The sequence below is a fragment of the Cygnus atratus genome, chromosome 2 (genome assembly GCF_013377495.2).
Source record: "Cygnus atratus isolate AKBS03 ecotype Queensland, Australia chromosome 2, CAtr_DNAZoo_HiC_assembly, whole genome shotgun sequence".
Classification (NCBI taxonomy): domain Eukaryota; kingdom Metazoa; phylum Chordata; class Aves; order Anseriformes; family Anatidae; genus Cygnus; species Cygnus atratus.
In genome coordinates, this window is record NC_066363.1 from 120,051,430 (window position 1) to 120,076,831 (window position 25,402).

At 41.1% G+C, this 25,402-nt stretch overlaps 1 protein-coding gene across 5 annotated transcripts in view; it reads left to right on the forward strand.

Moving 5' to 3' along the window:
• Positions 1-7,191: 7,191 nt before the first annotated feature.
• The window catches only part of LYN (LYN proto-oncogene, Src family tyrosine kinase), a 52,732-nt gene continuing 34,521 nt past the window's right edge, over positions 7,192-25,402 (forward strand). The window contains exon 1 of one of the 5 annotated variants that reach the window (XM_035553121.2): positions 7,192-7,378. Coding sequence is in view for 2 of the 5 variants with exons in the window: in XM_050708598.1 (XP_050564555.1) it covers positions 7,590-7,623 (34 nt within the window). In the remaining 3 variants the exon portion in view is untranslated. Of the gene's footprint in view, positions 7,379-7,495; positions 7,624-22,282; positions 22,337-25,402 lie in introns of those variants that run through there. The other 4 variants (XM_035553124.2, XM_050708598.1, XM_050708597.1 and 1 more) reach the window with 4 other exon arrangements.

Sequence of the window (25,402 nt, forward strand, 5' to 3'; positions counted from 1 at the left end):
CAGCCCTTCATGGGTTAGGAGCATCCTATCCAAAGAATCTGCACATGGAAGCTACCAGCAGCTGAACTGATCCAGGCAGGGCAGAAGTTGCTGGTCTTAGGCCTTCAAACAGCCTTTGGAAACGTTATCAACCTGTGCAGCTAAGGAAAGAACAAGGATTGCTTTGGTTCTCTTGCTAAACCAATCCTAACGACTTGTGGCAGAAACCAGAACAAGTACATGGCATGCATGTTAGCCAGGACACTGGACATCATCACAACCACCTGCAAGAAAGATGTGGTTGTGATGATGAGAAAGAACAGACTCTGTCCTGGACTAAATAAAGTACCCTAGGATGTTCAAAGTGTGGGGCCAGGTGACAAACATAGCTGCTGTTGAGATCACAAGTGCTGCCATAGACTCAAGAGGAGGTCAGTAATAGCCATAAGGAACATCAGTAATTCCTCCTCCCTCAGAAGATCTTTCTACCTCAGACTTAGTCTTCCTGCCCCCTTCATATCCTCCCCTCAACACCTCCACACCAGATAAGCAGCTACTCAAGGCTTGGCAGCTGCTAAGGAACAATTCCCAAAAAAGCAGGCATTGCCTGCTACAGACAGTGTATGAGATTCTTGCTACAGCTCAATCCTGGGCAAGAACTTGGGCAGTGCCCATCTTCCACACCTGCAGTTCAAATTATGTCTGGAAATAGCTGTCATGTCCAGTTTTGTTCAAGATCTGGTTTTCTTTTGCACTTGCTTTTCAGTGACTTCCCGTATTCTTGATTTGTTTCCAGCTGAGAGCTTTATCTGGGGGCTTTTCATAGCAGGGCTGGATGGCATCAGAGATATTAAGGGCTGAAATCTCAAACATTTCAAAGCCTGGGGGAAAGAGCTGCAGTGGATGGGACAGCACAGCTGGGATTTCAAAGTCAGCGGGCCTGGCTTCAAGAATGGGATACAAAGGGCTTCAGGGGGAATCAGCAACTGGGAACAGGAAAATCAGAGAAAAGCTGATTTACTGTTCATGTCCAACACATGCATGATTTCAAGTTACAGCACACAGCTGTCGACCACTCAGCAGGAAAACAATTAGTCAGGTTGTCCCTGACAGTGCGACCCTCCCCGTTTTCACAGGAAAGGAACAAGCTGCAGCTGGAGGAGGGACTGGTGGTACTTCCACTTGTTACACCCCTACCCTGCCACCATCTGCTCTAGTAGCTCTCTTTTGAGTTTCTGTGAAGGAAACCGCATACAGGCTGGAGCCTGGCTTGGAAGAGCAGTTCAGTAACCCTCCAGCTTCCTCTTAGACACAGCAGGGCCACTCTGAAGCCTGGGGGGGGTAACACAACAGGTTGTGGCAAGAGCTAGGTGACTGCTAAATGCAAGAAGGGGTAAGTGGGCTCATTCAGTGTTACAGTGATTTGGCAACTCCATTATCTAAAAGGGTTCAGCAACAGGTTTGTACTTTGCGTGGCTACAAACCATCAGATGGACAGGAGATATGGAAGACGTGAGTGTCATATGCTTTGGCAAACCAGCCAGGCCGAGCTGACAGCAGCAAAGTATCTGCAATGACCCATGATGGCTCATTTCATCGTTCCTGCTGATGGAAAATTTGCCAGGTCAGGAGACGAAGAACGAAGAAATCACCCTATCATGTTGCCACCACAGGTAGCACAGCTTTCCAACATGCCCTCTGTGGCCAAAAAGGGTGCAGTCTGAGAACTTTGTGGGTGACAGGTGTCACCTTCCCAAGGCCAGGCTGACTGGTAATACACCAGTAAAAGTCAGGTGTTTTCAGGTTTCTTATAGCCAAGGCAACCTTCTTGATGCTCAGTGACACTGGTGATGACTGTCTTCTGTCCCAGAGAGGAGCTCCTTCTCACAAACCCTGGGGAACACGCAGAGGGGGTTGATGACTTCAGTCAGTACCAAACGTTTCCATCAATGCTACCAGTTGGCCTCATTAGCTCAGTGCCCACATATGTTGCCTCTGCTGCCCCAGAAGAAACCAAAAGCTGTGCCATGCAGGGATCCTTCATACTGCTGTGTGGCTGTGAGCAGGGAAGGGCTGCCTGCCTTCCTGCTGCTACTGCAGCTGTCCAAGGGCGGCTTAAACACTGCGCTGCTCTTGCACAGCAGAATTGCTAATCGTGGTCCAATGCCTCTCTGTGAGGAAATTTTCCATGAAAAATGGCTGATCTTGGAAAGGGAAAGCTATACTTCCAGAGCAGCCCACTCTGGAACCCACCTCCAGGAACAGCACGTTGCCTCTGAACTAACATTTCATGTGACACTGGACGGGCAAGATGCAGGCTGGATGCCCAGTCAGGCTGCTGAGACTAGGCATAATGCCCATAGTTCAAGGCAGAAAGAAAAAAAAATCCACCCAAACAAAAATCTCTCTACAGTGTAATCTTTCTAACTTGAAATGACCACAAACCTGCTCTTGAATTAGCTCAGATCTGTTCTTTCAGGTAATTATATTAGTGATCACAGTGCTGAATTAAACATAAATGAAACCCACTCTTTAATAGTGTGGGCAGACTCTTTGGACCAATAAAAGTATCTGCAAATAGCCACAAATCGTTGGAAGTAAAGGGCTCCTGGAACTGCTTGTTTGCCAGCTCACCCTTATTATTGCCTACATGAATGAGCTGTGAAGAACTCATCAGTTCAGCTGCTTTTCTTGGCTCTGTGAATAAGATGATATCCATGAGAACCAAGAAGACCTTTCATTTGATCTGTCATCTCTAAAGAAAGGCAATCTGGACTTTCTACAGAATACACATAGGCCATTTTCAGTCCCCATCAGAATACTCACGAGTGCCGCACCACAAGCACAATCTCACTGATTCCAACCAGTTCTCAAACTGGCTAGCAGTGTTGGACATGTTTCAATTCACTAATGAGCGGTTTTTCTGCTCACAGCCATGAAACAAGCAGGGAAAAAAAATAGGAAGGATTCCTGTGCATAAAAAAAGCTAATGGCAGGTGAATAAAATATTTAAGATCAGCAAAGACACAAAAGAATCAGCTTTTTCTTAATTTTCAGGATCAGATTATCTCAAGGCAAACACTTTTTCTGTGTGCTGTATTATTATCGCTCATTCATGGGCATTTGAATTAACAAGTTGAAATAAAAAAGGGTAAATTTAGGTTTAATGGCCAGAAAATGTCAGTGTAATAAAATGTAAGAGGCTGTGCATTAAGCAGACCACCGTCTACAGGAAAGATGCCAGATTTCCCTAATTTAATCTACTGAGTATGTGTTGTGTTAATCCAAGTGACAGGTCAAGTGCAGGTTGAGTCAATAGAGGGATCTGTGCATTATTCTGCAAAGTGTTGTTAATTCATCACCAAAAAAATCAGCATGCAGGTCACAATCATAAAGTAAGATAGGATACACTACAAATAATCACAATGCAACTACAATAAAGACTATTTTTGTTGGTGTTCTTTTCATTTCTCTTTAGTGTGGCAAAAATTATTTTCCTAGGCTTCAAACTGTAAATAAGAATAGGAACTGAAGAATATCCACCAGAGAGTGCTTTAACCTGCTGCTTCATAGTTGAAAGTAACATTTCTTCCTTTTAGTCTTTTTCTTTGAGAAGCAAAGTCTTTGTCAAGAGAAGCACATTTATTAGAATAAAATTTGAAAATATTCTTCTTACATAGGCCAGTATAACTTTCTCTACAAACATGGGTTATAATAAGAAATGAGGCATTGCAAAATGAATTCCAAAACGTGTTGCTTTTATTTTCTGTTTGCTTTTTGTCCCCCAACACTTTCCAATGAATGAGAATGTGACTTGGATCTCATTTTTTATAACCCATTTTTCACTATTTGTTAAAAAAAATGCCATGTTATTACAAAGCAGGTTAACAATTTGGACTTTAGCTATATAATGATAATCTCTAAAGGAAGAAATAAAATACAGAAAAACAATGCAGTGACCACGTAAATGCTGGAATCTCTAGAGAAAAGCTATTTTGCTGTCAACAAGATGAGAACAAGTTTCCAAAACCAACTCAGACTAGAAAGCCAGATGATTTCATGTTTTAGTTTTACATGTATCTTTGATCTCTCTTTCCCTGTTATTCTATGCAGAATTTACATCTTTGTAAGCCTATTTTTGAACAAAGAGATCTTTTTCATTAATTAATTAATTAATTAATTTTTCACTGAGTGAACCTGGGTGTTCCTTGGGATCTCTCAAATGACTGCTCTGGATGCTCCACTTCTGGTTTCATGACTAACTAGCATTCTTCTATTTCTGCTCTGCTTTTGTTTTCAAGAATTCTCTAGAAAAGTAATCAGAAACTCTGGAAAAAAAAGGAATATATAAAAACATAGCGAGAGAAATTATCTTTTGAACTCTGGTGTTTGCATTGTCTGTGATAAAGTTTGATTTACTGTCCCAAGCCATTATTCCCTAAATTCTGTGCCACCTCATACTCCTGGATATAATCCAAGTAATGACTGGATCAGTAGTCACCTCACGGGTGAAAACCTGGATTGCTCCACAGTCTATAGGCTACGTATATGCCAGTAATTAACAGTGACTGAGGAAAAATGTTCCTGGACCTTGGAGCTCTGAGTCTGCAGATAATATAGGTCCCTGGCCAAAGCCAATTATCACTCCAAAAATTTCCAGAGCTGATCTGGAAATTAACACAGGCCAGCGACTACTCAAACACCAGTTTGCATGTAGTCCCCTTATTCTGGATGCCAAGAGAATTTAACAGTTTGGACACAGACTGTTACAGCACCAGTTGGCCTCAGCACTGGAGAATGTTCTTGCAGCCCTGTTTGATCCATTAGTAGCAACACGGTCTGGAGTTAAGCCTGCCCAAAGCAGAAAATCAATTGCTGAGTAATAAACTCTAGCTGGCTAACACAACTCACCGCCCTTCTTTCACTACACTGATTGGCTTAAAGGAAACTTCAAGTCTCGTTTTACATTCCTCAAGTCACCCAACTTTCTTGATCTAAACACAAAGACATTTTAAAACATCTAACTACCAGTAGATCTAAAGATGTAAGGAGGCTGGAACTGGGTTTTTATTTTTTCCTCTCGGTGAATATATAATGAGAGAGAGAGTGAGAGTTCATTTCCTGCTTATGCTGTCTAAGGCAGATTTGGTGCGTATTGGTTGTACCAGAGAAAATAAAGATGCATAAAATGGTGACTTATATTAAGTGATACTAACAACCTTTTTTTTTTTTTTTTTTTAATTCTATAAAGCACAGTATATTTATTCTACTCCAACCCTCCTTCATATTAGTTCTTTCAGGGCATGACTGATGAGTTTCTGCTACACCTTCCAAATCTAATATCGCTCAGCAGCCTAGTGAGTTTAGTTCAGAACTTCTTTGAGTCTTCTGAGTTATTCACACTATAGGCAAAAACGTATTGTACTAGGCTGCCAGATTGTTATGCATTTATAAAACTCAATTCTGTTTTATTTATACTGATGCTTTGGTAGGAGAACGTGGATTTTAAACCAAGCAGAATGCTTGATAACGGAGAGAGAAAATAGAGAGGAAAGTAGGGAGGTCAATACAGATGTGGGCTTCGTGTACCACTTCTCCTCTCCAAGAAGAAAGACAGAAGATCAAGGAACTTATTCTATGGAGGAAAAGGGAAGCGTGAGACCCTAGCAGTACATTCTCTTGAGCCTCTGTGACAGCACTTCCAAACAAAAGTAGCTTATTTTGCACAAACTTTTGGAATTCAAATTTCCAGCCTAAAAAAATGCCCCAAACCCAAAGATAATGTAAATTAAATCAAACATTTCCTTTTTATTATAAACTTTCCATAGGAAAAAAAGGTTGTTTTATTTTTTTTTTCTTTTTAAATGTCTTGGGGGAGGGGAGAAAATCTTTACCAAATTTTTAGTAACAGATCTACAAGACACTGGTTTAATCATTGATGGAATAGTTCAAAGACGATAAGCAGCTGTTGCCCTCCACCTTTCAGAGCTCTACAGATACACATGGACATGTGGGCCTGATTCAGAAATGTGGCAAATCGTGTTCTTAGTGCTTCTACAGATGGAGTCTTCTATGGGATCAAGGCAGTGGCCTGCGTGCTTAAGCCACAGCCTAGAGAGAAAACTGCAGCACATGCTACAGCAAAGCAATTGTGACAGTTGTACATCACTCTGTGTGACAGGCCATTAATCAATGCCAAAGTCCTACTGGCAGAGTTTGTTTTCCTGGGAATGATTCAGGTTCTTTTCTTAAACTCACAGGCTGTGAGCTGCATCGAGCCATTTTCAGCCACCTGGATGCTCTGATGGAAGTCCTTGCCATCTCCTCAGTCTGCTCCAGCTCCCAGCTAATTAGGTCTTACTGGTGGCCTTCAGAAAAGGATGCAGGGCTACTTTAGAGCATCTTGCAACTATTTACCACCTTGACAGTTCCCCAGACTTGTCGCACTGTCTTCAACACTGTATGTGGAAAGCTTCAAAGCTTTTATTTTGAAATTCTGCCTTTGTAAACCTCCACGACCCGAACCCGTCCAGGTGGCCCGGCAGTACACATATGACGCCTCAGCTCCCGTTGTCATCGAGCTGTTCAGCTGCATCCTCTAGGCGTTGTCCGCATGCTCTTGCTTCCTGTTTGGAGTTTTGCTGATGCGTGAGGTTGTATTTCACTCTCCAATTGGCCAGTAAGCCCCCCTTGAAAAAAAAAAAAAAAAAAAAAGATAATATTATTAATAATGATGATGATGGTGATGGTGATGATGATGATGGTGATGGTGATGGTGATGATGATGACAATAATAATAATGAACTAATCAAAGATAATTTGATCGTATCTACTCGTTCTTTGCTTTTTCCAAGCCAGCTTGGTGGGTCTTCCAACCCACGGACCCCAGACGTTCCCCAGACGGGTTCTGGAGAAGCTGACTCCTTTTTTTTACGGCTGCTGGTGGCCCGGGACACCCTCCTCAGCCCCGCCGTACCCCCTCCGCCGGCCGCACTCCCCGGCTGCCCCTACCGGGGGTGGCAGCGGGCAGAGCCCCCCGCGCCACCTCGTCCCTCCCCTCGCACCTTTCGCGGCTCCCCGGCCCCAGACGACCCCGGACGTGGGTCGGGCCCCCCCTCGGCTCCTTCCCCCGCCGCGGGGGCGGCCGCTGCTCCCCGGGAGCCCTTTCCTCTCTCCGTCCCTATGCAAATCGCGCCCCGCAGCAGGAAGTAGGCTGGCGGGCTCCCGGCCAACCGCCGGCACCGGGGCCAAGTTCCCTCCGCCGGCTTCAGCGCCCGTGTCCCGGCCGGCGGGGCAGCAGCGCCGCGCTCCGCAGCCCCCCGCCCCCGGCCCGCCCGCAGAGCCCTCCGCAGACCCCGGCGACTTCACCCGCCGCCCACCGAGCCCCGCACACGGCGAAGTAAGTGCTTTCGGCGTCTGTCCGTCTCTCCGTCCGTCTGTCCGTCCCGTCAGAGAGCCCCCTCCCCAGCCGCCCCCACCCCGCAGCCCCCCGCAGCGCCGCCCTGAGCCGGCCCGTCCCGCACGGAGGAGAAGGAGGAGGAGGAGGAGGTGGTGGAGGAGGAGGAGGAGGAGGAGGAGGAGGAAGGGGGGCTCCCTGCTGACGGTGGCTCATGGGCGCCGGGCAGGCTACGGGTGTCGGTCGTGGTAAGGGGCTGCGGCGGTGGGGGAGAGTATGGGGGCGCTGGGGGATGCCTGGTCCCCGCCCGGGGGGTGCCCGACCCCACACAGGGGGTGTCTGACCCCATACAAGGGGTACGGAGCGCGTTGCGGGCAGCTCTCCCCGCCGAGCAGCGGGTACTGGAGGGGGTCTTAACGGGAAACGCGGCATTAAAAGAGAGAGAAAGAAAGAAACCCGCGATAATCGTCCTCAAAATGAATGATTTACCTCTTGCTGCTCTTCCCCGGCTTGCGCTGGGATCTTCAGGGCTTCTCAGTGTGCTGTGCTGTGTCAAATTAACTGGTTCAAGGCTGCAGTCGGTGTCTCAAGCCAAGGGAGCAGCCTTGGTTTACTGGGTGTTCCTCGTTAACTGCTTTTCCTAAGGGAATAGCTCCCGGAGCATCTTCCAAGTTAAAGCTGCTTCCTCCTAACTGGGTGCTCTGATGTGCTTCGGCTTAAACGAAAGAGCAAACGGCCTCGTGGTGTTGCTTGCTGTTACCATAATGATGCTGTATGCCCAAAGAATGGTCGTGAGGGGTTTCCTCCTAATTTTCTTTAGGAGGATCTGAAAGCCAGGCTGGATCTCCGTAGTGGATGCCACACCTTCAGTAAAGCCCCTGCATTTGGAATTTCTGTTGAAATTGCATCTTCGCGTCTGCAGTGAATGGGTTCCCAAGAACTCACCTCGCTGCTTCACTGACCTCTGTTGGCACTAAAGACCAAAGAGATTAACACCTTAAACTTGTTTAGCCAGATCATACTGTCGTGGACGTACACAAGGAGCACAAAGGTTCTTGTTCTATTGTTTTAACTGAAACCCGAAATCAACGCCTCATCTCTTGTCTTTCATTCCCACCTTTGAAAAAAGCCCAGTCTGACCACTCTTATTACAGCGTGCTAAAACCAGAGTTGGAAATGACATGAAAGACCTTTGTAGTTTAGATATCTTGATGTTAGTTGCAATATCTGTAAAATACGGTAAATAATTCTATACTGATCATACTATTACTAAAGACTTAGTTTTTATTTTCCTTTAAAAAAAATAAAAAAAAGGAAAGACTTGGGGCAGTTGGGCAGTTACAAAGTTATGTTGGGGAAACATGGCTTGGTTTTGTCCAAGGGGTAGTCAAATTGTGTGAATTGCTTTCAGCCCAGTACTGAATGCACAGTAATTGTTGCTTATGACAGGACCTCATATCTTTATAATGGGTACCACCATCAACACCGAGAGTGTGGATGAGAAAAATCATACAGTTTTCTCTGAAAAAGTAGCAACTGGCTAGATATCAGTTAGATACCCGTAATAGGATGTTATGAAGTCTTGGGCAAGGATGAAAAATTAGTGAATTCTGATATCAACAGCTTTCTCATTCTGTTTCTCTCCTTCAAGATTTGTAGCATTTTTCTTTCTCCATTTGAGCTTTGTGAGATACAGACTAGAAATGAGTTCTTTCTTTAATAACATGAAGTTCTATTTTAATCGTATGCTGTTGAGATACTTTTTAAAACCATAATGGTGTAGAATGAACTTTTTTTTTTTTTTTTTTTCCAGCACTGTAGCTGGCTGGCTTAAAGTTATTCTGCTTTTCTTCTGTAGTTTGTTGAGTAAATAAGGTTGATTTGTTTGTTTCTTTTTTTTTTCCTCTTTTTTTCCCCCTCTCAATACAACTGTACAGAGAACAAAGTAAGGCTTACGCCTTTCCTCGTAAGTTCCTTGACCAGTTGCACAATGACTTTTACTGACAGTGCAATGAGTTATGAAACTTTCGCATATGAAGTTAAACCTTATTGCTTTGTAGTTGTTTAATATTCCTGTCTTTTAATGTTACCTTTTCAAGGGAGTTTCCATAAATGTGAAATTTTCTCTTGCATGTGTTTAGGAATGTATAAGCAGCTCTTTCATATAGTGTTTCCCTCTGTTTTATCTATGTCATTGGAGTGAGCTGTCTTCCTATGACCTTGTTGGCTCCGGTAAGATAAATAGCATCACACAGCAGCAGGCGTTCTGGGAAGAAATTCCTAAAACACGCAAGGAAAATAGTCCAAGGCCCTCCAGGCTCAGCTTAGTAGCTGAGCTTCAGCGTGGTTGCTCACAAGACCCGAGATGCTACGCCTGGCCTTTCTTGTGTTGCATGCCAGTAGCGTTTGACCTATCTGTAGCTATTAGGAAAGTTTAAGAACTGCCGTGTTTAATCTCAGATGTGATTCCATTTCTGTCAAAAAAATATGTTTTCCTATCTGTACTTTGCATATTATTTGGAATCTTAATGAACATCTTTGAGGTTTTTGAGTGGAAACTTACTGACCATGAGCCAATTTTTATTTTTGTCAAAGGGCTAGATGATCTGAGGAGGGAACAAGGTCTTTCCTCCTTTCCATATGTGCATATTCTGAGTAAAGGGCAGCTGTGACTTTATTTCTTGTGTTCAGGGAAAAGTAAAGCCAGTTTTTACTCTTGGGGTTCAGGGGGTCCTTTGTGAAGGCAGCTCTTCGTAAAACAGGTTGAACCCAGAAAACGAGCAGATGAGGAACAGTGTGAAGGTTTAAAGAAATTAAGAGGCAGGGGGCAGTAGGTATAGAATAGGATCCTTTGCATTCTGCCTGTGGTAGCATGCCTGTGCACAAAGTTGCCTTTCCACGGCACCAGTGATCCCTAAAGCATGTAAGATGTCATGCAGTAATGCAAGGGACTAGAGGAGAATCTGTTGGCTGGGAATCTTCAGGGTTGTGTGGAGTGGTGATACTTCCTTATGGAGCTATGGTGCTGAGTATGTACATACTTGCACAAAATCATGCCAATCTGCTATGTAGCACTCATTGTTATTTTACCCTTAAAGCATTTCCATCTCTAAGAGCAGCGGCTTCATTCTGTAGAGTAAATTGTTGCCAGCTAACAATTAGATTTATTTTTTTCTTCCAGATCATATTCCTACTTCTGTCAATTATCTGCTGCTTAATATCTCCCATTTACTTGTGTCACCTTTTTCATGCGAGTGTAGGAGTGCTAAAGATAGCGTAGAGGGAAAGACTTCCCGACTTACCAAGCCATGTCACAGGAAACTATGTAGATAAACAATACAAAATTGCATTTGTATGAAAACAGCCTTTTGTGAAGCATACAAATAGGAGGAGACTGTCGTCCTATAAACAGTAATAGTACTTTCTCAAAGAAATTAGTTCCTACTAATAAAAAGCAAATACAATGTAGCTGTCCTTATTGTATATGTTCCTAGTTTAAATGGCAGTCGTCCATCAGGGAAGGGTGTAAAGGTCTGTGCTTTCTTATTTGTTATTGCCTGATGCAAATACATTTCCTGTTGACGTTGTCATGATATGGTGTAATTTCTGAAGCTGAATCAGTCATGGTAGGGTTCGGCATCTTTCCTGAAAATGTGGGCTGATGGGACAAAATGTAAAGGCAGAATTTCATCTTGTGTTGGAAGCATCTTCTCCAAATACTTATGAAATGCTTGCATTTGTAGTGTATCCTAAAGAACTGCTCCTCAAGGTGAATAGATTGGTTATTTCTGCCAGCTGGACATCGGGAGAGGGATGATATTCTGACAGTAGTGCTTATCTGAGGGGGAGGAGGAGGACATGAAGGAAAGGTGAAGGGTGTATGAGTAGATCTCATTTCTGTGGGGGAAAAATGGAAAATTGGCACTACTCAGGCCAGTGTTTGCTGTACCCTGGGGGAGCAGTGTCTATCTTTCTCCAGCTGCTGGCATCTTAAGTATCTACAATTGGTTCCTGTGTTTGCACAGCTTACTATCTTACCCGCTCAGTTCAAAGTACTAAGATGATAAACAGTCTGAACATTTTTGCATGTAGCATGAGGCTAGTTCTTCCTGTCTAAATTGTGGTTGGTATGTCAAAAAATTTGTTACTTAATTTGCAAGGGCCTGCATTTTACTTTGCACGTTCTTCTGACCAAGCCCTTTCTTTTTGAAGTGCCTGTGATAGCAAACCATGAGGTCTTAAAACTAAAAAATTCAGTAGCTTACCATAGGAGCTGAAGGGTAGGATACAGCTACTCTTCTGGAATGGTGGGTTTTGGAGTTTTCTCTGTTTTAGCAGGCTACTGAAAGTCTGTACGTGATGAAAGCTTGGAAGGAATGGGCCCTCTCTGAGATGTGTTCTCAATTTTCTCAACTGCTCCTTTGTTGGTGTAACAGAAAGCCATTTCGGGAAGTTCGTCAACAAAAATGTAGTCTGTTAAGTGGGTTTACTGATGTGGTTTCCATAATATACTGCCTTATTTTACATTTGCTTTTTTAGTTTGTACAGATAAGTGTACACAAACTGCTTTTTTTTTGTTGTTGTTGTTGTTGTTTTTAATGATGATATCTTACATTAGAACTTTTTCTTGGGCATAGCCTGAAACAGGCTATGCCCAAGAGGTAGTGCGGAAGTATATTTGGCTGATAAACAGTTTTGTTCTTTCTGTATATGACTGTATTAGGGTATTACAACAGAATTAATATTAAAAGGTAAGAGTCTGTTTGAGTGAATTCCTACATAATGCTAACATATCTATAAATTAGTAGGTCTGACCTATGACTAAGTTTTACTCTCTCCAGATAAAAAATAAAAATAAAAAATATTTCCAAGTAGTATCACCAGAGTGGGAAAAGTTCTGAGAAGTAGTGCATCTATTGCACTTATTGAAACTGCTTACTCAGGTATCCCTTAGCAGCACCCTGAGGCTTTTATTCATTAGATCCAGTGGACTGGTTTCCTCCAGGGCAACCCCAACCCTACCGTGCGTTTTGATGTGATTTCAGAACCTCTTCAGTAAGTGCTGAATGATACCTGTGATTTAGGTATGAGCAGATGGGAGGTGGAGGACACGGTTAAAATGATTGCCAACACTAGTGTCAGCACCACTGAGGAACTGAAAGTTTTTGGTAAACGCACAGGAAGGAGATGGGCAGGAGAAAGGGGAAATCCTATGTTGGATGTCCTGGGTTCCATTTGTTCAAAATACATTGCGAGAGTCATTTCAGTGTGTAGCTGTGCGGTAGCGAAGTGTGCAAACGGGATTTGAAGTACATTTCTACAACTACAGACCTACCAGTGCCAGAGATCTGCTAGCCTATTCAAAGGCTGGAGAGAAGCATTACAGCCTGGCAGGGCTGTAGGAGAACTTGCCTTTTAAGCAACTGTCCTGCTTTATTGCTCGCGTGGCACTTTGTCTTCCTTTTTCTGTCCTGCAAGGTCTTTGTGCTGTCACCGCTTTCCAGCTGTGCTTGCAGTAGCTAGGAGAGATACCGAAGCAGCTCTGCTGGTGTTCGTGAAGGAGTTCTGGACCATGCTAAGGTGAATGCTAAGTCCATTTCTCTTGGCATGTAGATGACCTGATGGATTGCTCCTACGAGGCAGGCAGCAGACAGCAGTACTCCAACTAGGCCCGACTAGGGGAGCTTGCCTCCTTTGAAAATCTCCCTCTTGGTAACAATTCCTGTCCCTCTGCCATGACATTTACCTGCATGTCTGAAAAGTCTTAGAGTCACACTGCTTTGAATGTTTCCATTAGTAATAATGTGCTGTCCTCCTTTTTCTTTTTTCCCCCTATGTCCTGGGAAAAGCAATATTTCAATCTTTTTCCTGCTGCAGTACTACTCTCTTCCTACTGCTGCTTCCTTTTTTCTTCTTTTATTCTCTTATCATTCTGTTGTTGCTCTCCAGCTTTGCCGTCAGGACTGTCAGTGGTTTAAGTCATTTACTTCACTGCTCGATTTAGATCTCTGTGCAGCAACTTTTTCTTTTTCCCCTTCCACAAAACAGGCATTTGTAGCATAACCTTTTGTAATCTGCCTATGCTACCTTATCAGGGAATGTGTGCCCAGAAATATGTACCTCCAGCCTCTCATAGAGGTGTGAAGTCCCATAGCATACCAGCCCGGCAGTACTCACAAGGGTCTTTCAGGATGTTTTAATAAGCCTCCTTAAAGTGCAGCTCTGTACTTCTCCAGACGGCCAGCAGGACTCTTCTATCTAAAATGTGTATTATGTGTAGATACAGTCTATCTTTAGAGTCAGCTGTCACTGCTAACTGCCTTTGGTTTAAAACAGTGTCCTCAACCTTAGTTGAAAAAAGGTTAGTTTCTATCTTGAAAATAATCAGTGTGAATTGTCTCCTACCTCATTGTCTGCTATCGTCTGTCTGTGATGCTGCTTCTGTCTCTCCTGGGTCAAGTTTTGTTTCTCTTGTACACAAGAGGCTTTTCTGTGGTGTACAGTGTCACATTTGAAGGGGTTTTGAGCCAACATTGACCCTTCTTGAATATCCAACTGGTTTAGTGTAGCTGAATGTGGATTTATCAGCATGTGATGAAGAAACCAAGGCTTCATGTTGTGTGCCTGTGGTGCTAATGCAACCACTCTAGTTCCAGGATTTCTATGCTGAGCTCCTTGGTGTTGACATGCCCCGTACGTTCTGTCCCTTCAGAAAGTGAAACATTAGCAGTGAGAGGGCAGTACGAGTTTTGAAGAACCAACTTCTGTGGTGCAGGCATCAGCAGAAAATTGATTTGGCTGATGGAGCGGACAAATGGAAAAAAGGCCCTTCAAGTGAGATATTTCTGCTCTAGATGGAGCACTTAAGCAAGTCTGAGAGCATTGGATACGTGTGTTAGAAAATTAAAAAATCAGCATTTGAATAGCTTGTTTGACTCAGAGATCTGAACGTTATTCTTTTCTGTAATGTATTTGACTATTTACAGCTGAAGTCTTTTCCTGCTATGTTTTCCTCGCTCCTGTGGTAAAAGCAAAAATATCAAAATGTTTGGTACAGTAAGACACAGAAAAGTCATTGCTCATTTGAGCACAGAGTACAGGTTCAGTGGCGTGACTGTTGTGTTGATTACGTGCTCTGTGTCTTGTCACACTCATTAAGAAAATGTGCTTTCCTAGGGACTGTAATTCTCTCTACCCCATTAGTTATCCTGTGCATTCTTATTTGATATTTCATTCTCCTTTTATCTCTTTGTTGCTCTGGTCTTCCCTCTTCATTCATTTCCCAGCATCAAACCCATTTCTGACCTCTCAGAGATTTCAACATCCTTCCCTACACCTTTTCTCATATGGTTTGCGTTGTCCTGAAAACTTCCTGTGCACGCTCAACAATGAAGCAGTCTTACTGTTTATTAAAGTGTCTTTGTTGCACAGCACTTAATTCTATGGGATTCGAATGTAAGCTCGCTGTGGAGTCATTACAGTTTTCCTCAAAAAGACTTAGGTAGCAATTGTGAACACTGATTTATTCTTAGTTCTTGCTCAAGAAGTTAACTGCATGCTAAAGTCGCTGGGAGTGCTAAAATCGCATATAAACCATGGGGTTCGTGCACTGTCTGCTGTGTTTTTTCTAGGTAAGGTGTAATCGTGTGGCTTGCTTATGAGCTCCATACTTCATATTTGCAATTACAAAAGTTATGAATTCTAATGAGCAGCCGGCGTGGTCATAATAAGAGAGCAGTAAAGTTCTTGCAGTCTGCAGTATGAATGTGAAAATATTTATTGTTTTGAACCTAGAGTTTGCTGTGAGTCTAAATCTGCTAAAATTATCACACATGCTTCCATGCTCTTTAAGGTGCATGTCCTGCACTTTGTTTAGAACAGCCTGGCCTGGGGCTCTGACCGTCTGTAGAGCTCCTGCAAGAGGCATGCAGTCAATTACAGGATCACAGCCTGATTCAGTGGAGCTGGCTGTGGTCACAATAGCTAGGTCTGCATCTGCAATCAATTGCTAGGCTCTCGAGCATTAAGCAACGGAAAATACTAAATGCTGTGCAATCAACTCATGACACTTTGTGAAAGCAGCAATGTTGTTTGGTTTTAGAGAGAGAAAGCAAAGAGTGTCCAGACATAGCCAAAACAGTAGCAGCGGTCAAAGTATTATTGAGATACTGAAAATGAAAGAAATTGACATTTTAAGCAAATGTGACATGGTTCTTCAGGCCTGACTCAAAAGCTTTGTCCTCCACTCAGGACTTCTACTTGGTGTAACTCATCTCAAATATAAAAGAACTTGCAATTCTTGCACAGCTGCAATGATTTACAGAACTATTTTTTTTCTTATTCTTGGTCTTGAGAAAGGTCACCTCCAAAGACATCCATGTGTTTAAAATCCAAGGTCTGTAGTTATTTCTTAGAACACTTGAACTAGGAACAATCAAGTGAACTGACATACCAGTGATTCACAATCCTCTCTCCAAAGAGTTTCCAGATTCCCATTCTCATTGCTCTCTGAAAATTAAAAGAATGTCAAATATTTAATTTTGGTCAACTTTTGAGAAACTTCTTGTTCATGTGCACAACAAATGTGAAAAGAATGCTTAGAAACTTGCGTGTCAATTCTTATTCCATGTTCATTCAGTGATGTACTTCCTTTCATGGTCTTACTGTCACCACAGCTTGAGCATGTAGTTTCACAAGATTTTTACTAAAGTGTGCTTCTGCCTTTACAAGCCAGGCTTTCAGACCCGAACTGCAGTAATTTGCAGTCCTTCAAGACTGATTGGTAGGATTATTTGTAGTCATATCTGTTCACAAAGCCCTGAACTCAAGAACTTCATCTAAAATACTCCAAAAATTGCTCATGATATATAGCTCTTTTAGTTTATTTTTCATATTTGTAGCAAATATTCTTCTGGTACCCCTGCACGCACCCCAAATTACAGCAGTTGTTTGGAACAGTTTACTAAGCTGGGCAAGAAGGCACCTGGAACATGCATGTTTTAGATTCGTGCTCTCAAAGGAATATAATTAACATGGTGTTTATAACTCATTTATTTTTCCTAATTTTAAATAGACCTCTGTGAAATGCCAGAACATGGAGTACAATCTTGAGCCTTTGAAGCAGAGAAAGGTTCTGCTGCTGTATCTGAATAAGGTTGGGTGGTTCCTAGCATAAATACTTTCACAGTTGGGGCTAAATGTTTTCCTAGTATTACTGTAAAGATTAAAAAGCATGAGACTTCATTTCTGCTAGTGCAATTTACTGACACCAGATTCGGCACTGTCTGATTTTTACAGAACTATTGCAACTTCCTCTTGCAACCAAAGAAAATTTGTCCAAGGTTTGCAAAGTTCCAGGAGGAACTGCAATCTGAGTAAGAGTGTTAGTACACATCAGCATGAATGATTTAACCCCAAATGAGTTAAACCCTCATCTGGGTTTAGAGTTCATTCTTAAATCTTAATTACATACCCCACATCACTGACCTGTGTTTTGGAAGGCTTGCTCCATGTGTATCAAATGTTGAGGGTAGTACAGCTAATGAAACACAAACTAGTCTACCGGAGAAGTAGCTCTTTTTTGCAACTGAATCAGCTGGCTTGAAAGAGGGTGAAAAAAATCTGTTTTTCTCTTGTGGGTTATTTGCAAAAATAAGTGCTTCATGCAGCTTTAGACAGGTACCCAAGACATTGTATGATAATATAACAAGAATGCTGTGTTTAAATGGCAAGTTTGGCCATAAGTGTGTGTGTCAGTGTTTAAACATGGAAGTTAGACAGCAGAATAAGAAGGCCTCTGGCCAGTGGAGGAGGATGGTAAATGCAGCACAGTGCAAAGTAGAATGGGTTAGAAAATGGTAAATAGACTGGGTTCATCAGGTAAGAGAGATAAGGTTCATTGGTATAGAAGTCACTCTGCACTAATTTAATCACAACTATCTTAATCCATGTTGAAAGTGGATTGTAGAATGCATAAAACCAGGTAAGATTGATAATAATTTGATTTATTCCATGGGGCTAAGGTTGCCTGAATTTGAGAGAACAAACGCTAAGATGTGCTAATGATCTTTCCCTCCCTTCCCTCCCTTTTTTAACACACTGAAAACAGAAGGTAAACCCAAAGGAGAAGTAGTGACTTTCTATGAGACCACCCTTAAAACTGTCATCGTGGGATTTTTGACTGTGAATTTGCTGTTCTTAATCATGTTTTCACAGACATGTTGAGAAAATGTCATCGTCTTTAGTCCTCTGTTTACAGTATAGCAGTGGGTTTGAATTTCAGGTACATCTCAAAGCAAGACATCATGTCTGCAAAGGACTCTGTTGCCAGCAACATCCTTAACTAGTTGAAGGCCATGTTCATAAATAACCACTGTTCTCCCTTAGCCACAGCAGCTATTAACGTTAGCTAAATGTTAGCAAGCTGCTCGCTTTGTCCCACGTGTTCTTCTGAAGCTCAGTGAAACAGGGAGAAGCTAACTAATTTGTCCTTCATACGTCACATAGTAAGTGCAGACACTTGGTACTGCAAAGTGTCTTGTGCAGAGCACCTGGTTACTCGGTGTGAGTTGTGTGGCTATGCCTTTGTTCGCAAGTAAATTGACCGGAATGTTGAAATCAACAAGATCGGAGTCAAACCACTGTGTACATAAACTAGGCATTTTAGAAGGATGCAGCACTGCTTGCTGCGCACCTCACCTGCTTGTGTGTGAGGCAAAGTGTGTATGTGGGAGGCAGAGGGAAGGAGCAAGGAGCTCGGGCAGTCGTGCTGGGAGAGGAGGATGGTTCATGTGCTTCTGGCCTGGCAAGGCCCACCATGCTGAAGGGGAGCCCGCGGAGGTGTGCTCTGTGCTGCAGCTGCTCCAAATGTGTTCTTGAGACAAGTTGCCCGAAATTTCTTCCTCTGTCCTGGTGTGTCCCTTAGTATACACAGATTTCTAGACCTTGCCCCAAAATCTGACCATTTTTGCGAGTTTCTCATTTTCCCTATCAACAGTGATTGCACTAGTCATTTGCAAGAGAGGGGAGAAGGATCCTCATCCTACTTCTAAATGTTGACGTCTCTAAAGCTCAGGGTAAATACTGGACTACTGAACCTTTAGCACACTGCCTTTATTGGCCCGAGTGGTAAATTTAAAGCTGAAAAAATTGTATGTGAATCGCAGATATGCTCTGATTGGAATGCAGACATAGTCCTTTGAGTTTGTTCAAAGGAGTGGAACACTTCCGGATACTTGGAAAAATTTTAATTCTCTTCAGTGTAGTGGTTTGGCCAAATTTTCATCTGGAAATGGAGATTTGGTTATATGGAGTTGCTGTTTTTCATTACTATGGTTCTTTACTAGTAAAGAAAATTATACTTTTTACATACAGTTTGCACAACACTTAAGTCCGTGAAGTATTCGGAAACCTTCCCTTTAAGTTGGTTAACATGTTGGCACGTTTTTATTCTGTTCCATTTCATTTGATCCTTTTGAAGAATTTGATAAAAGTATTTATTCTGTTATGACAAATTACGATGTTATTTGACCTTTTCCCCGATCTTCAAAAGATAAAATACCATGGAAAAGAAGTTGAGGAAATAGAAGATGCAGTTGCCTGAGGGCTGGCAAAATGAATTAATTCATTGTTGATATTGACTCAAAATTCTCAAGGATGCAGTTGAGGCAAATGATTGTAATAAAATGAAGTGAGTGTTAGAAGGTCAGGAACCAGATGTTAGCTTAATGTAGGACTTGGTTCAAAATCAGTGCCAAAAAGACTGACTACATGAATCTGGAACATTTTCATAATACATAAAATCTATTATGCAATGTTAACAAAATTACAGTCTTGTGTGGATTAACTTTCTTGTGTTTTGGTAGTTTTATTCAACTGAATAAACAAGGAAAAGAATCAGTAGTCTGTATAAATTATATTCTGCATCATTTCAAAGTAATGTTTAGTTTCAGAATTTTATTTTCATCTTTTTATAAGCATAATAACTTTATTGCACTACCACAATGACATTACTTATTTTCAGTGTTTCTTCTTGATTTTTATTTATTTTTTATTTTTTACCATGGCCAAATTTCCCACGTGAAACCAAGCATCTAGGAAATTTATTTATTAAAAAAAAAAAAAAAAAGGATGGATTTATAGAAATAGAAAACACGTCTTTCTTGGTCTTCACTTGGTCCCCACCTCCTCACCCTCTCCCTCTATTCGTGTTATAGGAATAGACCCTTTTGGATTATCATTTATGCTGATATTTATTATACATGTTATCCTGTCATTTTGAGTTCCAATAAAGGTCAAGGAGCTGAGCGCTGATAAACTTACCCTAACCATGGAGGCTTAATGGCTAGACACATGAATGTTGGGCTGTGGATTCAAATATAGGAAACTACCTGAACTGACACAGTTAATTTTACCAAAGTACTCTATAAAGGCTGTTGTGGAGGGAAATACATAATCCTCAAAGCTCTCCTGACCACACATAATTTCTACATAGCTGTATTTGACCATTTCCTAGTTGGAAGTTTGAGGTGTGATAATTTAAGTCACCGATTTTCCATTTAACATAGCAATGTGTTATTTAATATTAGTTATTACCTAGCTAAAATGCCTGGATTTGTAAGTTAAAAATAAAACAAATTAAATTAAAAAAAAAAAAAAAGAAAAAGAAAGGAAGAAGAAGAAGGGGGAGGGGGACAGGAGAAGTTTCTCCTGTGTCTGCAGTGAAACACATCAATACAGCAGCTGCAGGTATTTTATCACACCAAGGTTTCCTGTTCTTATATCAGCTGTCTGGGGGATTTATTTTTTTCTGTGTGTTGTAATACACAGTACGCTTCCACTGTAGTCGGATAACAGCACACATTTTTTTCTCCATTCTAACTTGAATTTTGATTTTAAAAAATCTTTGAATTAGGAAGTGGCCTTAAATTATAAATGTTACCTAGCCTTTCACCTGATTTCACTTTGCAGGCAAACATGGGAAAGAAAAAAGGACACTAAAGGGTAGACGAATCAGTGTCAAAAATGCTAACGAGATCAAGAAAGGATTCTGTCAGCCCAGATTGGTGTGTAAAGGCAAATATTTGTGTGCTAATGTTGGGAATCTGGGCTCTGAAGAGGAGGACCAGAAATACTGGTGCAGGACTGAAAAAAACAAACATTGCAGAGGAAATAGAAACATGACCTGTAATGGGAATGTAATTGTTGAAGAGTATGAAGGTGATAGAGTGTAGGGTGATATTTTCTGTAACTGATACTGGAAAATGGTAAAAAAATAATATGAGATGGAGTGGGCAAAGTAGAATTTGTCTTGCTCACGTAATTGCTTTGAAAGGAATTGAGAAAGAAGCTGACTGGGGTAGTGGTGCCTGTCTGCTGCACTTCCCGAAACTCTTGGTAATACCAGTCTCTCTTGCCTAATGATACATCAGTGTTACACTGAGACTTTTTTAAAAACACTTTCATTAGCGATGAGAAAGTCGGAGTACCCTTGTGGTATTCGGAGGCATTAGAAACACACAGGCAGCTGAGAATATTGTGCAGAAAGAATGGTCTAGTAAAATAATGTGGAAAAATTTAATACCAAGGTGCAAGGTTGTGCCACTGGAGAGATGACAGCCTGCTATGATGAGAGTTTGTCATGATGAAAAATGAGACAAACCTGGATGTCTTAACTGATCACAAGATGATTATAAAGGGCCAGCGTAATGAAAGTTTGAAAACAATAAATTCATTGCTGAAATTTATTGGGGATCATATTTCTGTCTTTGGAAGAAATAACAGTGTTATTTGTTGTAAGGCATTGCTGAAAGTCATCTTGGAGTGCATGACCAAGTCCAGTCTCCTATCCTTAAGAGGGATGAGATCAAACTGAAACAGATATGGGGAAGGGCTGCTGGGATGACCAGTGCAAATGGAGAAGACCGAGAGGGCTTGGTCTTTAAAACCTAGAAAAGAGGCTGAGAGATGTGGCTTCTTAATTGTCTGAGAAGATGAAGAGCTATTTAGGCTAAATGCCATTATTGGCCTCAAAAAGTGTTTAAGACTGGGAATTATGAGACAGGTTCAAAGCCAGTGGTGGTGAGGATCTGAAAACTTTCAGCAGTAATATTTTGTTCCACCCCCCAAAGCTCTGTATAACTGGAGCTCAATAGACTTGTTACTGAGCTTATATGATGCGATTGTGCTGCTCAGAACAGATCTGCCTTTCCCACAGAGTAATTCTGTTCTGGTGTTCTGGTCGTGGTGATAAACCAGATAGCTGTGTTGTCTTGCTCTTATAAAAGTGCACCCTTGGAAAATTTGAGGGTTTGACTTAAACGTTTGATGATTTCTCACAGCCTGTTACATACACTATAGTAATATTTGGTTTTTGAAGGTTACATTGGAGATTAAATTGTTTGTTGTCTTTGCTTGTTTATATATATGGATGTCAAAATATTATTTTGTCCTTGTCTCACCTTTTGCCAGAAAAAGGTTGAAGTAGGTTAAGAACTGCCAAAATTTTCTGTTCTAGAAATGCTGCCAGCTGAACTACAGTGTCTCACAGCAACAAAAAGTCTACGCTGGGCAAGGTTGTCATAGTTAAACACCAGGTAGCTTGAGGCTATTCAAGCTCCTTCTTTATATGCATTTCAGAGAGCACATGGTGGTTTTTTGTCCCTGTACCATCTAAGGGATTGATTCAGTCTGGGAGGCATGCAGATGATGTAACCCGGTCCAATAGAAATAAGCTGAATTAAAAACAGTTTAAAACAGAGGAGTTGGGGAGCAACTGAGACATACATAACTATTTCAGCAGAAGGGCGAGGGAAGAACAAACTGCTTAAGTCCCTGTAGCTGGTCTCTAGTGCAAAAACAAGACGTAGGAAGTGAAACAAGCCCAAGATGAAAGCTGACCCAGGACTTCTGTACTTGCAAGAGTCTACTTTAATGAAAGTTACCAGGCAGTCAGGACTTACGGTAAGATTTAAATATATATGTATATATGAAATGATGAATGGCAGGTATAAGAACAAGGCTGAATAAAACCAAAACTGATCATTTTCAAGACAGCACATAGAGTCAGGCAAGGAAAAAGGAATCCACTTCAGTTCAGTTGCTCTGCAGTTCAGTTCTTTAACATCACCCCTGACCACAGCTAATTTATTTTTGTCACTGTTATTCTCACTCTAGCCTAGTAACACGTCTTGAGTGGCACTATGGAAATGTGTATAGGCCAGTACACCTTTGCTGAGCTCTACCACCTCAAAATAAACTCCTCTGCATGCCTTGGAGGTTGCTTTGCTGTTCTGCACCGTGTGACAGTGGGTCGGAGTTATGGATAAAGTTGGGTGAGGGTACTGAGAAAGCAGGTGTTTGTGTCCTTGGACAGGGTCGACTTACAATTCTTCCTCCCCAGCAGTTTTAGACCCAAGTTTGTTTGTTTTTCAAACTCTGTTTTTGTATGTTTGTTTTTCAAGACTCTTCTGCCTTAACCTTGAAGGTAATGCAGAGAAGTCTCACAATCTTTATTGTTCGGGAGATCTAACGAAGGCATCACAGTCTTTCCTTCAGGCCTTGTAACTTGTGAGGTTGCAGCAAAATAGCAGACATTAAAGGCTACACTAAGACAAAATAGTATTAAGCTACAGAAGAAGAGAGGAGGGAAAATACATTCTTTTCAATTTTTGAAAGATGTGTTAAAAACTGAAATGATTACCTCTCTGTTCTCCAAGCTGCTTTAAAGTTTCAGCTTTAAAAGCAGTGTTGTATATACATGAAAATAATTGCTTCCTGTTATTTGACTTGGGAACTTAAATATAGAAAGCAGCGCTAAGGAATTCGAATAATTTGGCGGTCTTGATTTTTTTTTCCTCCTTAATGTACCTCTGTCTTATTTGTACTGTGAAGGAACATTTCTCTCTATGGATGCCTATACACATATATGCATGTTCTATATATGTGTAAGACAGTTCAGTGACTTAAATGAAGAGTTTACTGCTGATAAAGCTTATAATTGAATACAAATTCATTTCATCCTTGTATCTATTAAAATACATACGTATATATCTGTTAAAAGACTAAGCCACCCATAGAATTGGTGTTTATATACGAGATTACTGTTCTTTTGAAAAACAGACACCTATTGAATAAAATTGTATGCTCAATGTTGTAGTTCAAATTCATTAAAATACTTTTTTATTGGAAAAAAAAAATCACCAAAGTCTAATCTATTTTAGTTGTTTTATGAAAAACTGTCTGTACAGATTAAAATAAAGCTGCTCTAAATAATTGAAAAATCTGTGAGGATTTGAAAATCATTTACTTTAATATATGACTTAACTCAAGAAACGCCAAGATGTATCAGGTTGATTTTTAGGAAATGGTTTCTAATTTGCACTGTAAATATTGTATGTAATAGAATCACAAGGATGCCAATAGTTGTGATCACGAACAAAGTGAAAAATAAGATCAGCTTCTTAGATGATACAGAAGATAAGCACTGGGAGGAAACGAAACCTCAAATACTAAAAATGGTGGATGGACAGGCAACGGTCACACGATCTCTGCCTGAAGCAGCAGAAAGCAGATAACACAACCACACTTCTGGGATAGGCAGCAGCTTTTAACCTTGAAGAAATGTTGTGCTAGTTTCTGATACCCTAGCAATCTATTCTGGAATAAAGACCCGAGTGCTGCTGTAGCAAGATGAAATAGGGGAAGATAATAGGGAATTCAGTGGGAAAAATTCAAGGCAAATGTCTCTCTAGACACCAAAGTCAGTGTCTGTGAAACAACCCAGTTGTGTCTGTAAGGATAGTTCTGTGGATTTTAGAAGGATGCCTGAACTTGGATTGCTATCACCATGCTGCAGATATTAATTCAAGCATGTGTCTTTATCCTTCAGCAATGTTATATGATATGATGCTTTTTGTTAGGAGAGAACTTATTACTTTTATTTATTTATTTTATTATTATTTTTTTAACATATAGCATAGCTGCTAACTTTTATGAAGAGTTTCATGTCTAGAAGTGGGGCGAGGACAATAAGTGAAAAGCATGGATGAGATGTAGTATTTTCTGTATTGAAAAAGTATTGGATGGGAAATGTCTGAGTGGAGACTGATAGCATTTCCTTTGGTGTCATAATTATTTTTATCTCTGAAGAACAATAACATAGTGTCATTTGTAATGTGATGCTGTATTGTTTTCTTGCTTACCATACTCTCTTTCTTTTTATATCTGCTCAAAACACTTCCTTGATATTCATTGTGATACAGGAAGAGAGAGCTATGCAAATAAACACTTTACACTAAGTAAAATATTTTATTCATGCATGACTGAACTTTCCCCCTTCGGATTTTCCTTATGAGTACTCTATAGACTAAGAAAGATGTATACTACGTACACATTTCATATTTCAAAGATTTTTTTTTTCTTGACTGTGTAATGTGCTAGGATTGAATTTTTGTGATTAACCCTGGTAATTACATAGCATTTTGTATTTTGAAATCCATTATTTAATGTGTATTGATTGGAACTCTCCCATCAGTGCCTGCTGTTTATACTAGCTCCACAAATCCTTAATACCACTCTCAAAACCCTGGGAAAGAACTTTATCAGATTTCAGTAAAAATGTGTAATATTGTTTTATTGGCATTGCATCTGGCATAGCCGATGAAACAAACCGAGTATAAACCCTTCAGTGTATATGCTGCAGTGACTGCTGCAGTCAGTCATTGAGCAGAAGCCTTTGAAACCAGGACAGTTAAGTTTGCTTTGGGTGTAGGACTGAGCTTGTGGAGTTTTACATGTGAAGTCTGGAGCCCAGTGCATGCAGCTTTACAAAGTGCTAGCATGTGTAGAAATATAAGATCTTGTGGCCTTTGAAGAGTTCAAGAATCTTTCATTTCATGGTATCAAAAGAACGTGTGCTCATTGATTCAGTTTCTAGTGCTTGAAATACTTTTTCAACTTTTTTATACTTTGTCTCCACAGTCTGCCTATCCTTGTTTAGAAATAGCATGTCAGAAAGTTATATATTAT